We start from the raw sequence: 16,392 nt of genomic DNA, 5'->3' as shown, positions 1-16,392 counted from the left end.
GGTATTAACACATCCCCTTTTCTGTAGTTTGTGCTAAAGTTTTATTCTTTCATTTCACTTTATTTTATTATATTTCATTTCATTTTATATAGATTATAATGATCAAGAGTAGTCCTAAACATGCTGGACTGCACTCACAAACCTGAGAATCATTGTGTGTACTTTGAGAATTTCTTCACTAGCAGAGATCTTCTGATTCATCTGAGAAATTTGGGTTTTCGAGCAACTGGGACTGTCAGAGAGAATCGAGTTGGTGACTGTCCAATACTGAGCAGCAACGAACTGAAAGAGACAGTTTGAGGAAACTATGACTACCAGTTCGACAGGAATGGTGAAGTCTTATTTGTTCAATGGCACGACAACAGATGTGTTACAATTGGTACAAATTGTGAGAAAAGTGAACCTTTGGGAGCAGCTACGCGGCACAGTAGACAAGTAAGAATGAAGGCAAGTGCAACAACCTGCCGTTTTGAAGTTGTGTAACGCGTACATGGGAGGTGTTGACCACCATTACTGGTTAGTTGGAAAATATGCGACGGTAATTACAGGGGAAAAATGGTTCTGGGTCCTATTTACATGTATGCTGGAAATGGCCCTCATAAATGCCCAACTCTTCTACAGACTAGTACATCAGAAAAATGCACTGGATTTACTGGATTTCAGACATGCTGTTACAGTTACAAACCTGAAATTGGACACAGGAAAACCGAATATTGGACGTCCAATGGAATACCCATTAAGTCAGTTGAGAGTGATACCAGACATCAGGTTTGATGGAATTGGTCATATGACTGACAAAAGAAGCATGCAAAGAAGATACGTAAGAGCTAAATGCAACGGGAAACCAAAAACATATTGTGTTAAATGCCATGTAACACTGTGTGTGAAGTGTTTTGTACCATTTCACAAGAAATAAATAGTTAAGACTTGAATACAGTTTAGTATGCTGTATGATACTGTTAGATCCCAGCATCCTATTTTGAGGACAGCCATTATATCAGCATGTATAAATATTCTTTGGCTATTTTTGTACTTATTGTGGTTCATACACTATGTACATTATAATTAAGGAATAAAAAATTCAATTAAAAAATTAAATTGGGACTTAATGGGTTAATGTCCCTTAGTCCTTTAACAGTATCCTTGGGTATCTCTACAGCATTATAGCTACTGCTACACATTTCCTTACTAATACCTTAAGCCTCCAGTTCTTCTTTAAAACAAACAAAATACTTTGCTTCCTCATTACTATTCTCATCATCACTTACTGGTAAATTAATTTATTCTGTATTCTCTTTTTCAATTTATGTGACCTCACTTACTTTATTTGCATATTTTGCCTTAGGTGGAGAATATATTTCTTTCTTAATAGATATCATATTAATAGTACACATTTTTAAGGTAGCTACTGTTTGCTTCATTAGGGTGTTTTTCTTGTGTATCAGTGCTTGTGTAAATTCTGATCCATTTGTTTCATGAGCCCCTAACTTGCGGACTGACTATGGGGCCCGAGCTACGTTTTTGTTTCCTGAATTAATACCCCACCCTGAAGTATGTTGATTAAGTCAGGGGGCATGCCTGGGACGATTTTTAGATTTTAAACCTGCTGTTGTTGAATTTACGAAGGAAAATAAAATGTAGGAATGAAAATTAGATCATACAGAGTGGATTTCAAACCTTGAAATTCAAGTGCACTTGACTGTACACTGTACGACATTGCAAATTGAGAAACAACTTCTATCTGATTTGACGGGGGTGCATAAAAAAAATAAATAAATAAATAAATAAAAAATAAAAAAAATTAAAAAAAGTGACATTGGCAGAATAACAAGGACGGTTTCACTAAACCTGTGAAATAGGTGTGCGTCTGTAGGCCAATGGTTTGTGCTAAGTAAAAATTGTATTATGTCTTCAGCATGCCATAAATGATTAAATACTGCCAAAAATTTGATTGATTTCTGATCTATGTTATTGAGAAATGTGAAATATAAAACTACGTCATGTGCAGTGCGACTGCACTGCCATTTAAATGTGGTGGGTTTGTAAGTTCTCTTGCCATGAGTTCCGTGATCTTGAAGAATTTCTTGGGCCGCTTCAATGTGCTGACGTTTGTGATCTTTGGTCATCATTCTTGGCACCCACCTCGTCCAAACCTTAGCATACCCTGGATGCTCCCTCAAAATCTTGTCAATAGAGGTTTTGCTGACATCAGTGATCATTTTAGAGAGCTTATGAGCCGTCACTCTTTGATCTGAGAGCACCGCTGCCTCCACTTTTGCATTTGTTTCGTCAGAAACAGATGGCCGTCTGGAACGCTCCTCATTGTGGGCATCAGTACGCCCATTCTTGAACTCTCTGCACCATTTTCGCATGTGTTGTAGGCTCATACACTTGTCTCCATAGATTTCACATAGCTGGAAATGGATTTCTACTGGCACAGTGTTTTTTGCAGACAGGAAACGGATCAACCGAGCGCAGTTCACACCTGGCAGGTGAAGCAAAGGGGAGATCCATCACGTACAGCTGCCAAGACAAGACTGAGCTCCGCAGGCAGCTCACTAGGGAGGGGATTTGGAGTCGAGGAACCAAGGTACACTACAGAATAGCGAGATCCACCGAACAGCGCTTTTCAGGGCTCTAGCGCCATGGGAACCTTATTTTATGGACAACCCACGTAAGTAGTAGTGAGCGTTCCTTTGATGGAAACAGGTATGTTTTTTGATTGATACTAACAAATTAATTGTGGTGTGATAGAAGTGGAAATTGAAAAATGACGTGGTACTGAAAAATGTGACAAAGAATAAAATTCAAAAGTAATACAGGCAAATCTTCAACAGTTATTTAGTCATCTGGAACCCACTAAGCCAAAATTACAGGTGCAAGATTGTACCCTAGACACAAGAACTGAAGCCAACACACAAGAACTGAAGCCAACAACAAGAGAAAATGAAGATAAGTAAATAGTGTTTTTTTTTTCTTTTTTTCATTTACCTTATGCCCCATGAAACTTTCAAAACTTCTGGAGAGGCAGAGAATTTTTATAGTTATGTATGGGAGGGTATGATTACAAGTGGGGGCTCAGCCGGGATCAGTTGACTGAAAACAAAGTTTTGTATGTTGCACAAGAAGAAAGGACAATTATTTGTGTATTTGCAGTTTTTATGTAAATGAACTTCAGTCACTCAATGAAAGAAGACTCGAGAGCAGCCCAAATGAAATGAAAGAGAACTTTTCAATTAGAATGAGGGACATCAGAAAATAAAAGTACAAATCATTTGTGAAATTATATTTTTTATTTTTTTGGTGGATTCATGTGAGCAACTAGGCAACGACAAACCTTCCCAGCTCTGGAGACGGTTACATGCCCTGGTCAGTGCCGATCTACCCTCTGACACAGCTCTCCTCGCCATCTGGTCAATAAACTATCTCCTCACATCCGCTTTTCTCTGGCTCAAAGGTCTCCTGAACCTGTCAGGCAAAGAATGACAATTGCTGACATGCTCCACGATGCATCACTGCTCTATTTCACCAGCCACTGCCTATCTGACAAGTCTCAGGTACAGGCTCATCGCCCTGCGGCTGGGGTCATACTGTGCCGACTGTTCTGCTCGCTCCGGGAAGCAGTAAACTGGGACGTCACAGGCTCCACCCACGGTCATGCCCCCTCCTGCAACTGAACCTCGACCACCACCACTGGCAACGAATTTTCCGCAGGAAATACAATCGCTCTACCCGTACTGTTACTTCCACACATGGCTTGCTGAGGCAGCACGAAACTGCAGACTACCCTGCTACTTCCCAAACGCCAATCGCATGTAGGTCCTGGTGCCGTCTCTTGCACACAACATGACAGGCACCTCCCAGTGTTCCATTCTGTCTGGGAATGACTGGATAATTGCAGACGACTTTACATTAAAGACATTTCGTCGGGGAACCTTTTCCTAGTAGACACAGGCACAAATGTTTCGCTGCTGCCTACATCATTAGCGTCGTCGAACATCCGCCCTCATCATACTTCACTGCAAGTCGTGAATTCAACTAAACTACAATGCTCGGGTTCAGCTTCCCACGCCGTCTCACTTTCTGCAAACTGCAAACTCGAGTGGACTTTTTTAGTGTGCAAAATTGATGAACCTATACTAGGCATTGACTTCTTGCGACACCACAAACTTTCACTGGACCTAGTGTGAAACACCATGTTTCATCATCCGTCCAAGACTCACTTCCCCTGTGCTCTGTCGAGCAATATTTCACGATCTGCTGTGGTCGGATTCCAGAGTGAACATCTACTTTACAGTTCGGAACCACCACATTTTTTAACATGGAATTGCCAATAACAAATAAATCACTTTTGTCGATCTGTTTTGCTGGATTGCTTTCACATTTATCTTTTTTGTTATATGTCACAGTTTTCCGCTTATATTTAATAAACGATTTATTGCAGCAAAATAGCCATTATAGTTATACATTAGATTGCAATCATTTGAGAGTGAATTACAAGGATGTATTGAGTGTCTGCATAATTCTTAGTAGTAGATTACATTCAGTGCAGGTATTATAACAGATTATCATTTGAACCATTTATTGCAAAGTCTCTAATTGATCTGGCCCTCTTGTTGCATATTTCTATAGGATATGTAAATAAAATAGAAAGAAACTTCCACGTGGGAAAAATATATTAAAAACAAAGATTCTAAGACTTACCAAGCGGGAAAGCGCCGGCAGACAGGCACAATGAACAAAACACACAAACACACACACAGAATTACTAGCTTTCGCAACCGATGGTTGCTTCTTCAGGAAGGAGAGTGAAAGACGAAAGGATGTGGGTTTTAAGGGAGAGGGTAAGGAGTCATTCCAATCCCGGGAGCGGAAAGACTTCCCTTAGGGGAAAAAAAGAACAGGTGTACACTCGCGCCACACACACACACACACACACACACACACACACACACACACACACACACACACACACACACACACACACACACATATCTATCCGCACGTACACAGACACAAGCAGACATATTTAAAGGCAAAGAGTAAGGGCAGAGATGTCAGTCGAGGCGGAAGTACAGAGGCAAAGAAGTTGTTGAAAGACAGGTGAGGTATGAGCGGCGGCAACTTGAAATTAGCGGAGGTTGAGGCCTGGCGGATATCGAGAAGAGAGGATATACTGAAGGGCGAGTTCCCATCTCCGGAGTTCGGATAGGTTGGTGTTAGTGGGAAGTATCCAGATAACTCGGACGGTGTAACACTGTGCCAAGATGTGCTGGCCGTGCATCAAGGCATGTTTAGCCACAGGGTGATCCTCATTACCAACAAACACTGTCTGCCTGTGTCCATTCATGCGAATGGACAGTTTGTTGCTGGTCATTCCCACACAGAAAGCGTCACAGTGTAGGCAGGTCAGTTGGTAAATCACGTGGGTGCTTTCACACGTGGCTCTGCCTTTGATCGTGTACACCTTCCGGGTTACAGGACTGGAGTAGATGGTGGTAGGAGGGTGCATAGGACAGGTTTTACACTGGGGACGGTTGCAAGGGTAGGAGCCAGAGGGTAGGGAAGGTGGTTTGGGGACTTCATAGGGATGAACCAAGAGGTTACGAAGGTTAGGTGGACGGCGGAAAGACACTCTTGGTGGAGTGGGGAGGATTTCATGAAGGATGGATCTCATTTCGGGGCAGGATTTTAGCAAGTCGTATCCCTGCTGGAGAGCCACATTCAAGGTCTGATCCAGTCCCGGGAAGTATTCTGTCACAAGTGGGGCACTTTTGGGGTTCTTCTGTGAGAGGTTCTGGGTTTGAGGGGATGAGGAAGTGGCTCTGGTTATCTGCTTCTGTACCAGGTTGGGAGGGTAGTTGCAGGATGCGAAAGCTGTTTTCAGGTTGTTGGTGTAATGGTCGAGGGATTCAGGACTGGAGCAGATTCGTTTGCCACGAAGGCCTAGGCTGTAGGGAAGGGACCGTTTGATATGGAATGGGTGGCAGCTGTCATAATGGAGGTACTGTTGCTTGTTGGTGGGTTCACCTTCACCTATACATCGACTCGGCCAATGAACACACCCGCCAACTCCTATCCCAAATCAAAGTCCTCAATCTTTCCTCTCCCACATCCACACCGGCTGTACATAGCATCCTCCTACAGGCCAACCGCAAATTAGAACAACATGCCACCCTCCACCTCAAAAAACTATCCAATCTCCTGGTTTCCCACCTCCGGAAAGGCAACTCACTCACCCTCCACAACCTTTCCAACAAACCTCAACCTCCTCTCATTGCACACAGACCCAGTCTCTCCCATCTACTCAATCTCCCACTTCCAGCTCCACTCCCCCCAACACCTCAAAATTCTAGTCAACACAATCTGGAACCACAACACCCCAATTCAGTAGTTAACCTTTCCTCCAAACCCTTCTCCCAATCCGAAACCTCTGTCCTATCCAAAGGCCTCACCTTCAGCCCCACTCCCAGGTTCAACCAAACTGCCCTTGTCAAAGATTTACTGTCCTACACTCGTAGTCTCTGCTGGAAATATCACTTTGCCACGAAGAAAAATAATCTTGATCCCACTCCTAATGATCCAACTCCCCAGGACACTATCCAAATTGAACCCTGCCTGCAACAGTTCCGTCCTCCATCACAGCGGGACCCACCTCCTCTTCCTCAAAATCACCCTCTCCAAACCTTCCAGGAATTTCTCACTTCCAGCCTTGCCTCTCAATCTTTCTTGAAAAACCTTAATCCTACTCCCAACATTACCACAGCCGAAGCCCAGGCTATCCGTGATCTGAAAGCTGACCGATCCATCATCATTCTTCCGGCTGACAAGGGTTCCACGACCGTGGTACTTGATCGTCGGGAGTATGTGGCTGAGGGACTGCGTCAGCTTTCAGACAACTCTACATACAAAGTTTGCCAAGGTAATCCCATTCCTGATGTCCAGGCGGAGCTTCAAGGAATCCTCAGAACCTTAGGCCCCCTACTAAACCTTTCACCTGACTCCATCAAACTCCTGACCCCACCGACACCTCACACTCCTACCTTCTACCTACTTCCTAAAATTCACAAACCCAAACATCCTGGCCGCCCCATTGTAGCTGGTTACCAAGCCCCCACAGAATGTATCTCTGCCTACGTAGATCAACACCTTCAACCCATTACATGCAGTCTCCCATCCTTCATCAAAGACACCAACCACTTTCTCGAACACCTGGAATCCGTACCCAGTCTGTTACCCCCGGAAACCATCCTTGTAACCATTGATGCCACTTCCCTATACACGAATATCCCACACGTCCAGGGCCTCGCTGCAATGGAGCACTTCCTTTCACGCCGATCACCTGCCACCCTACCTAAAACCTCTTTCCTCGCCACCTTAGCCAGCTTCATCCTGACCCACAACTTCTTCACTTTTGAAGGCCAGACATACCAACAATTAAAGGGAACAGCCATGGGTACCAGGATGAGCCCCTCGTATGCCAACCTATTTATGGGTCGCTTAGAGGAAGCCTTCTTGGTTACTCAAGCTTGCCAACCCAAAGTTTGGTACAGATTTATTGATGACATCTTCATGATCTGGACTCACAGTGAAGAACAACTCCAGAATTTCCTCTCCAACCTCAACTCCTTTGGTTCCATCACATTCATCTGGTCCTACTCCAAATCCCATGCCACTTTCCTTGATGTTGACCTCCATCTGTTCAATGGCCAGCTTCACACATCCGTCCGTTCAAACCCACCAACAAGCAACAGTACCTCCATTATGACAGCTGCCACCCATTCCATATCAAACGGTCCCTTCCCTACAGCCTAGGCCTTCGTGGCAAACAAATCTGCTCCAGTCCTGAATCCCTCGACCATTACACCAACAACCTGAAAACAGCTTTCGCATCCCGCAACTACCCTCCCAACCTGGTACAGAAGCAGATAACCAGAGCCACTTCCTCATCCCCTCAAACCCAGAACCTCTCACAGAAGAACCCCAGAAGTGCCCCACTTGTGACAGAATAATTCCCGGGACTGGATCAGACCTTGAATGTGGCTCTCCAGCAGGGATACGACTTGCTAAAATCCTGCCCCGAAATGAGATCCATCCTTCATGAAATCCTCCCCACTCCACCAAGAGTGTCTTTCCGCCGTCCACCTAACCTTCGTAACCTCTTGGTTCATCCCTATGAAGTCCCCAAACCACCTTCCCTACCCTCTGGCTCCTACCCTTGCAACCGCCCCCAGTGTAAAACCTGTCCTATGCACCCTCCTACCACCACCTACTCCAGACCTGTAACCCGGAAGGTGTACACGATCAAAGGGAGAGCCACGTGTGAAAGCACCCACGTGATTTACCAACTGACCTGCCTGCACTGTGACGCTTTCTATGTGGGAATGACCAGCAACAAACTGTCCATTCGCATGAATGGACACAGGCAGACAGTGTTTGTTGGTAATGAGGATCACCCTATGGCTAAACATGCCTTGATGCACGGCCAGCACATCTTGGCACAGTGTTACACCGTCCGAGTTATCTGGATACTTCCCACCAACACCAACCTATCCGAACTCCGGAGATGGGAACTCGCCCTTCAGTATATCCTCTCTTCTCGATATCCGCCAGGCCTCAACCTCCGCTAATTTCAAGTTGCCGCCGCTCATACCTCACCTGTCTTTCAACAACTTCTTTGCCTCTGTACTTCCGCCTCGACTGACATCTCTGCCCTTACTCTTTGCCTTTAAATATGTCTGCTTGTGTCTGTGTACGTGCAGATGGATATGTGTGTGTGTGTGTGTGTGTGTGTGTGTGTGTGTGTGTGTGTGTGTGTGTGTGTGTGTGTGTGTGGGCGCGAGTGTACACCTGTTCTTTTTTTCCCCTAAGGGAAGTCTTTCCGCTCCCGGGATTGGAATGACTCCTTACCCTCTCCCTTAAAACCCACATCCTTTCGTCTTTCACTCTCCTTCCTGAAGAAGCAACCATCGGTTGCGAAAGCTAGTAATTCTGTGTGTGTGTTTGTGTGTTTTGTTCATTGTGCCTGTCTGCCGGCGCTTTCCCGCTTGGTAAGTCTTAGAATCTTTGTTTTTTATATATTTCTATATGGTATCTTTCACAAGACTGTCCACATAGTGTACACTTGCAAAGGTTTGACGGTTCGTGGTATGTTGTATTTGCACAAATTTAATGGTGGAATCCATGTACTGCAAGTCTTCTAAGCACATGTCTCATCTCAAAATTTGATGCTGCCCAAGTGCGGTCGATCATGGCCCCGGATCCATAGAATTCCGTTGGTACTTTCTCTCTTTTCTTGAGTAGTGATCTTAGTAGGTTCTCCGATGCTCATGTGTTGGGAAATAAGAACCTTGTCCTTAGATCCTCTATGAGGAAAGATTCTCGGGTGAGAAGGTAGACTAATCTTGATCTTGTGGTTTTTGCTACCCCTAATGCTCTTTTGATATAGGTTGCTTTTACTCTTTCCAATGTTTTTAAGTTCTTTTCATTTAGGTGTATCCATATAATTTTTATCCCATAAGGCAGTATCGGTATTATTTTTTATTTGAAGAGTGCCATAACTGTGTCTAGATTTAGTGTTCTGATGGAACTTATTTCGTTTATCACTCTGATGGCTTGTGTAGCTTTCTCTGTTGTGTGTTTAATGAAGCCCTTTGCCAATGGCTGCAGTGTTATCCCTAGATATTTGTAATCTTTTGTGATAGATATTTGCTTTCCTTGTAGTGCAATTCTTTTCGTTTTTGGGATTTGCCCGACTGGTCTGAATACCATCATTTCTGTTTTGTCAGTGTTGATTAAAAACTTGTGTTTTGTGCACCATTTTTCCACGTCTTCTATAGTCTCCTGTAGTTTCTTTAAGTTTTTTGAGCCTATCACAATGTCGTCTGCATACGCATAAGCTTCAACATCTTCGTCTTGAGCAATTTCCATAATGTCCTTTGCTGCCAGAATGAACAGGAGCGGACTTAATGGGTCTCCTTGGAGCACTCCATTTGTTTGCCTTATTGGTTCAGACAAGTCGAGGTTCTCCAAGATGTTTATCTCGTTCCATTCATTTATGGAGTTTATGATTCTCGTCCAGACGCTGTCTCTTCCCAGGGTTTCGTTGAGCATCCTTTTTACGAATGATCGATTGAGGAGGTCGAAGGCCTTTGTGAAGTCTATGAATACAGCATAATATTTTTGCTTCTTGTCGATGGTTTCCCATATGTTTTTTAAAAGCACCTTCACTGCTGTGACAGTGGATCTTTTTTCCCTGAACCCAAATTGAGATTCTGGGAGGTGGTCTTCCAAAGTGTATCTTATTCTTCCTGTGATTAGTTTCGTGAAAACCTTAAAAGGGTTGTTTTCCAAGGCTATTCCTATTTATTTATTTGTGTCCTTGGGGTCGCCCTTCCCTTTGTACATTACCCTTACTATTGATTTTCTCCACTGGCCTGGTATTTTTGCTCTTTCAATGCATTTGTTATAAAGTTTTGTCCATGTTCGTGCTAGCAGATGGGCTGTGTCTTTAATGTATTTGTTTTAAAGCATGTCCGGACCCGCTGCTTTCTTCCTTTTTGTTGATTCAATTATGTTTCGGACATCATTTGGAGTGAGTGGGAACCAGGCTGGCATATCTTGTGGTGTGAGCTCTTGACTTGCTACCTGTGTTCCTTCTCTACCATCCTTGTTGAGAATGTCTTTGAAATGTCTCGTCTATTCTTCCATGCTTATATAGTGTGACTGTGCCTGCTTTCAGGGGCGGATTGCAATGAATGGGTCACTCCTGGCTTCTTCAGCTAGTCTTCTTCCCTCTTCTTCTCTGTGTGTCATTCTCTTCTCCCTTGTTAGTGTTTTGTAAGATCTTCTTTTCTCAGTGTATGTTTGTAGTAGTGACTGATTATCTGTGTCTGTTATTAGTCGGTGTAAAGCTTGGAGTACTTCTTTTCTTTGCTGATAACACTCTTGATCGAATCATTGTTGAGCTCTTCTCACTTTCCTGGTGGTAGTTGCTTGTTTTAAGAGTTTCTCCAATTCAAGTGCCGCCTCCTCTACTTTTGAGTTGTCGATTAAGGACTCAATTTGTTCTATCTGGTCGTAGTATTCTTCCACTTTCCTTGGATCCAGTCTCTTTGAGAGCAGACTCTTCTCTTGGTTCTCTCTTGCCTTCCAATTACTTTGTAGGGCTATGTTCATTGGGATGTGTTTTCTTATAGGTGTGTGGCTTGCATTCCAAAGTGGGCTTATATCCCCTTTTATGTTTCCTCTTATGAGGGCGATATCAATAGCACTTTTGCCATTATGGCAGAAGTACGTAGGGATGTTTGTGTCTTTTAGCAGGATGAGGCCTCCTTCATGTAGTGATTCAGTGACTAATTTTGTTTTGTGATTCTGTACATCCAACCAACAGTTTAGATCCCCTGCGATAAGTAAAGGGATGTCTTTCTTGCTCCGTCTTATGTGTTGGCCCAGTTCATCAATTCTGTCTATTGCCGATTCGCTTGGCTGGAAATAGGTTGCTAATATTGTGATGTGTCTTCTATTATAATGGAGTGATTTACTTCTGTTGTCGCTATAATTGGTGTTATCCACGGTTTCAGTAGGACTGTTATTCCCCCTTGGGGTCACCCCCTTTCTCCTTGCTTTGCCAGCATATTTATGCTATAGAATTTTGGGTGTTGCCAACGATCTGTGAGAAAAGTTTCTGAGAAAATAGCTATGTCATAACGTTTGAGAAAGTCTGTTGGAGCTATGCATGCTGCATTATTCAATAACATCATCTTCATGTTTTTTCTCCCTTCGTTTTCTCCTGGTTTTGTTGTCTCCAGGTTCACCTGGTTTTGACACTCTAGTACTGGTGTGCTTCTCAGATTGTCTCCTATCTTGTGGCATTGCTGGTCTTGGGCCAGTGAAAATCCTGAGTTTCCTTCGATGACAGCCTCCTGTAGGTTGGCTGGTTTCCGGCTTCATTTTATAGGAAGTCCCGGTCCCTGATAGGTTTCTTTTTTCTTTCTCCCCTCCCATATCTTATCTGTCGGGTCTCTGATGACCTTACTTCTTTTCCTGTTGTTTGTTATCTGTTCCTCTTTTGGGGGTAGGGGTGGTGGGTCATCTTCTGTTGGTGATTATGTTGCTTCTTTTCCCTCTAGTAAGGTTTGTGGGTCTGCTTCGGTTGGCGATGAGGTTGCTTCTTTTTCTTTTATATCTTATATTTGCTTACAGATTTACCACATAAATCATTTTCCACCACTGTTTTCACTGGGATTTGCATATGTGAGGTTACACAGGTTTGTTCACTTCTCAGCAATGGAGTTTGCATGCCGGAGTTTACGGAATTTCCACATGTTTCGCTTTCTGCCACTGTTTTTGCCGGAATATGCACATGTAAGTTTTCACGGTTTTGTTTTTTGCTCCGGAATGGAGTTTGCACACAAGAGTCCTCACATTTGTTTGTTTTGTTCTGTAATGGGTTTCCACATACGCAGCTTGCCAATTCACTTTTTAGCTTTGTATTTTCTTCTTTCAGAGACTGAAACTCTTTTTCAAGAGTTCCGATATCACTTTGTAGCACTTTAATTATTTCTTCTTTTGACTTTAAGGTACTTACAAGTTTTGATGTTTCCCACTGCAAATAGTTGGTGCATGTCCACGGAACTTCGTCACTAATGAATTTCAGGTTCACTTTTGCGCACTTCTCATGAAGCCAAAAATTGCACTTTACGCATAAGATTCCTTTTATCACACGTTTTCTGCATTGCTTGCATGTAGAACTGCTGATTTTTTCCTTTTTGGTACAGACAGATGTGTCGTTACACTTTTCATTTGGCGCCATCTTGAATTCTTCTGTCCTAATTACAGTCAATGCACTGTTATCTCCTTGTAACAGCTGAGAAATTTTAATGAGATAAGCCAACAACAACAGAAAGTTGGTACAAGACCATCATTCTCTGGGACAGGCCCTCACCTACCACAATAATTTTGCATAGCAAACTTGTGGGGTTTTGAGATCACACAGTCTACTAACAAGTCCTTTGCACAGCAATTGTTTACTTCACGTTATAATAGGGCATGTTGACCACATGACATTTTTTGGATGTTCATATCTTGATTGTCATACCCAATATTGTAAATTATATAAACAAGCATTCAGCAGTTAACTGTCACAACAATGGTAAATGTTTCTTACATACATTTTCCTCTATGGTTTTTTGAATATTCATTGTTTTTCACATTTTATGTCCATTACATCAACTTTCAATGTTCACAGCTGTGTTACAGATTGGTCTGTGGGTAAAGATTTATCAGTTGGCATGTCAAATACTCTCTCACCTTCTCTCAGAGCCTGTTGTTATATTTTTAAATAAGAGATGATAAGAGATGCTTTATTATCTGCTTGTTGCACCCTGATATGCAGTATATGCACTGAGCTAGTGATATAAGCCAGTTTGGTTCTTTATTTGTACTATAAACTTTTTAAGGTGTGAATAATTTTTACTTACGGATACACTGAATCACTCATTGTAAAAGGAGATAACTCTTCAAAATTGTATGCAGATTGTTTGTTCTTCGGTATTTTCAGACATACATGCACCAATTGGAATTTAAATTGGAGACCATAATTGCTTTGCTGATTGCAAATTTTTTTGGGTCATGTGACTAGGGCCTCTCGTCGGGTAGACCATTCGCTGGATGTAAGTCTTTCGATTTGACGCCACATCGGTGACTTGTGTGTCGATGGGGATGAAATGATGATGAACCACGATGAACAAACTGTTGACTTTTCTTGAACATTTTCATTAACTATTCCACTCACAACTTTAAGATGAGCCACTCAGAGTTTGAACTTTCAAATAATGATTGTGGGTGGGGGGTGGGGGTGGGGAGTGAGAAAAAACCCGAGAGAAAGGTAAGCTTGTTTACATTTTAGTGTGCTGCAGGTTTTTAAGATACATAACAGGAAAACAGATTAAGAGATGGTTTATTGTTATAATGAGGGCCAAGGTAAAAAAGGTCCTAATGAAGTCTGTGCCTTTCTGTACCCTTACATTAAGTGCTTTGTCCCCATAAGAGAATTCGTCTTGTTCAGTAAAGCATGTAGGGGCCAAAATTGCAGTCACACGGTTACAATAATATTTTTGTTCTCAACAGACAGTAGCATATTTGATAAAATCTACCCCTGTTTCCCCATTAGAAGGTATTCTTATTCACCATAGAGACTTAGATCTTGCAGAAGGGAAATTGTGAATGAGTAATTAAGTACTTATTCTAAATCAGTATATCTTGCTTATCACCGAATCGAGCACCTTGTTCCTCTAAAGTTTTTCGACAAAAACAAGAGAAATAGGGAAATTTTATAACATGATTGATCATTTTATAGAAAGGTTGTCATCTTGCAGAAAAAATGGAAAGAGACTCTAGAAATAGGGCAAAGTATTATTATGAATACAGTTCAAAAAAGAAAAGGTAAATAGTTATTGAGCCCTATATTGGAGGACTTGAAGTCCATATCTTTAAATTAGTGAAAGCCAGGACATACTGGTATTTTCCCAACAAGAACAATGGCTTTTGTCAAACAGAAGTACACAATTGGAGAGACCCCATAAACAAGCAGAAGAAAGATGATACTGAGGAACTACTGAAACATATCATAGATCAACAATATCAAGTCTTTGTAATAAGCTGAAAACATAGCTTATAACAGAAGTGGATGAAGATGACTGAAAGATAAATAGAATCACTCATTTTTGGAACAAGTTTTGTATTTCTTTTTGTATAAACTTTGTATAGTTTTGTCAAGAAGTTGCCAAGCATCATTTTTAACATGTTTTGTATTTAATTTTGCTTCAACTTGGGACAGTTTTGTAACATTTAGAATTATAAAGGTAATATTAAACATATTCACTGGTTTAGGTTCTTAAACATTGAGAAACAGTAAGTTATTTACTTATCATTTACTAGCTCTTTAATCGCACAAAGTAATGGCCGCTATCGACAGGGGATCTCAAGTTGATTCCGTATTTCTAGATTTCTGGAAAGCTTTTGACACCGTTTCTCACAAGCGACTTGTTATCAAACTGCGGACCTATGGTGTATCGTCTCAGTTGTGCGACTGGATTCGTGATTTCCTGTCAGGAAGGTCGCAGTTCGTAGTAATAGACGGCAAATCATCGAGTAAAACTGAAGTGATATCAGGTGTTCCCCAGGGAAGCGTCCTGGGACCTCTGTTGTTCCTGATCTATATAAATGACCTGGGTGACAATCTGAGCAGTTCTCTTAGATTGTTCACAGATGATGCTGTAATTTACCGTCTAGTAAGGTCATCCGAAGACCAGTATCAGTTGCAAAGCGATTTAGAAAAGATTGCTGTATGGTGTGTCAGGTGGCAGTTGACGCTAAATAACAAAAAGTGTGAGATGATCCACATGAGTTCCAAAAGAAATCCGTTGGAATTCGATTACTCAATAAATAGTACAATTCTCAAGGCTGTCAATTCAACTAAGTACCTGGGTGTTAAAATTACGAACAACTTCAGTTGGAAGGACCACATAGATAATATTGTGGGGAAGGCGAGCCAAAGGTTGCGTTTCATTGGCAGGACACTTAGAAGATGCAACAAGTCCACTAAAGAGACAGCTTACACTACACTCGTTCGTCCTCTGTTAGAATATTGCTGCATGGTGTAGGATCCTTACCAGGTGGGATTGACGGAGGACATCGAAAGGGTGCAAAAAAGGGCAGCTCGTTTTGTATTATCACGTAATAGGGCAGAGAGTGTGGCAGGTATGATACGCAAATTGGGATGGAAGTCATTAAAGCAAAGACGTTTTTCATCACGGCGAGATCTATTTACGAATTTTCAGTCACCAACTTTCTCTTCCGAATGCGAAAATATTTTGTTGAGCCCAACCTACATAGGTAGGAATGATCATCAAAATAAAATAAGAGAAATCAGAGCTCGAACAGAAAGGTTTAGGTGTTTGTTTCTCCCGCTAGCTGTTCGGGAGTGGAATGGTAGAGAGATAGTATGATTGTGGTTCGATGAACCCTCTGCCAAGCACTTAAATGTGAATTGCAGAGTAGTCATGTAGATGTAGATGTATCCATATCATGAATATGTATGGTATCCTTCAGACATATTTACTTCACACTACATTTACTGTACGAAAATCAGTGTCATTCAATAAACATAAGTTTTTACTTACCATATAATTTAAATAAGTGCCTTAAAATGTATTTCTTTCCTGATTTATTGCTCTAAGGGGATAACTTGATATAAAAAATCACCAAGTAGCTACAAATATTTGCCACACTAATCAATATTAGCTGTACACATCCCAGCAAATGAACCATTTCACAAAGCAGAAAGAAATTCACCATTAATTGTTAAACAAGATTGTGGAATACTTTTTC

The 16,392-nt window shown here is 42.0% G+C and overlaps 1 protein-coding gene across 1 annotated transcript; it reads left to right on the top strand.

Annotated features, from left to right (window-relative positions):
• Positions 1-490: 490 nt before the first annotated feature.
• LOC126355588 (piggyBac transposable element-derived protein 3-like) lies at positions 491-916 on the top strand. The gene has a single exon (XM_050005951.1). The coding sequence runs from the start codon at positions 491-493 to the stop codon at positions 914-916; it is 426 nt and encodes a 141-aa protein (XP_049861908.1).
• The last annotated feature ends 15,476 nt before the right edge of the window (positions 917-16,392 follow it).

Source organism: Schistocerca gregaria, chromosome 3 (assembly GCF_023897955.1).
Source record: "Schistocerca gregaria isolate iqSchGreg1 chromosome 3, iqSchGreg1.2, whole genome shotgun sequence".
NCBI lineage: Eukaryota > Metazoa > Arthropoda > Insecta > Orthoptera > Acrididae > Schistocerca > Schistocerca gregaria.
This window is presented reverse-complemented; position numbering and strand designations above follow the sequence as displayed.

Bases quoted from the DNA above. Each gene is read 5' to 3' on its own strand.
- LOC126355588 (XM_050005951.1), top strand. From the start codon at position 491: ATGGGAGGTGTTGACCACCATTACTGGTTAGTTGGAAAATATGCGACG.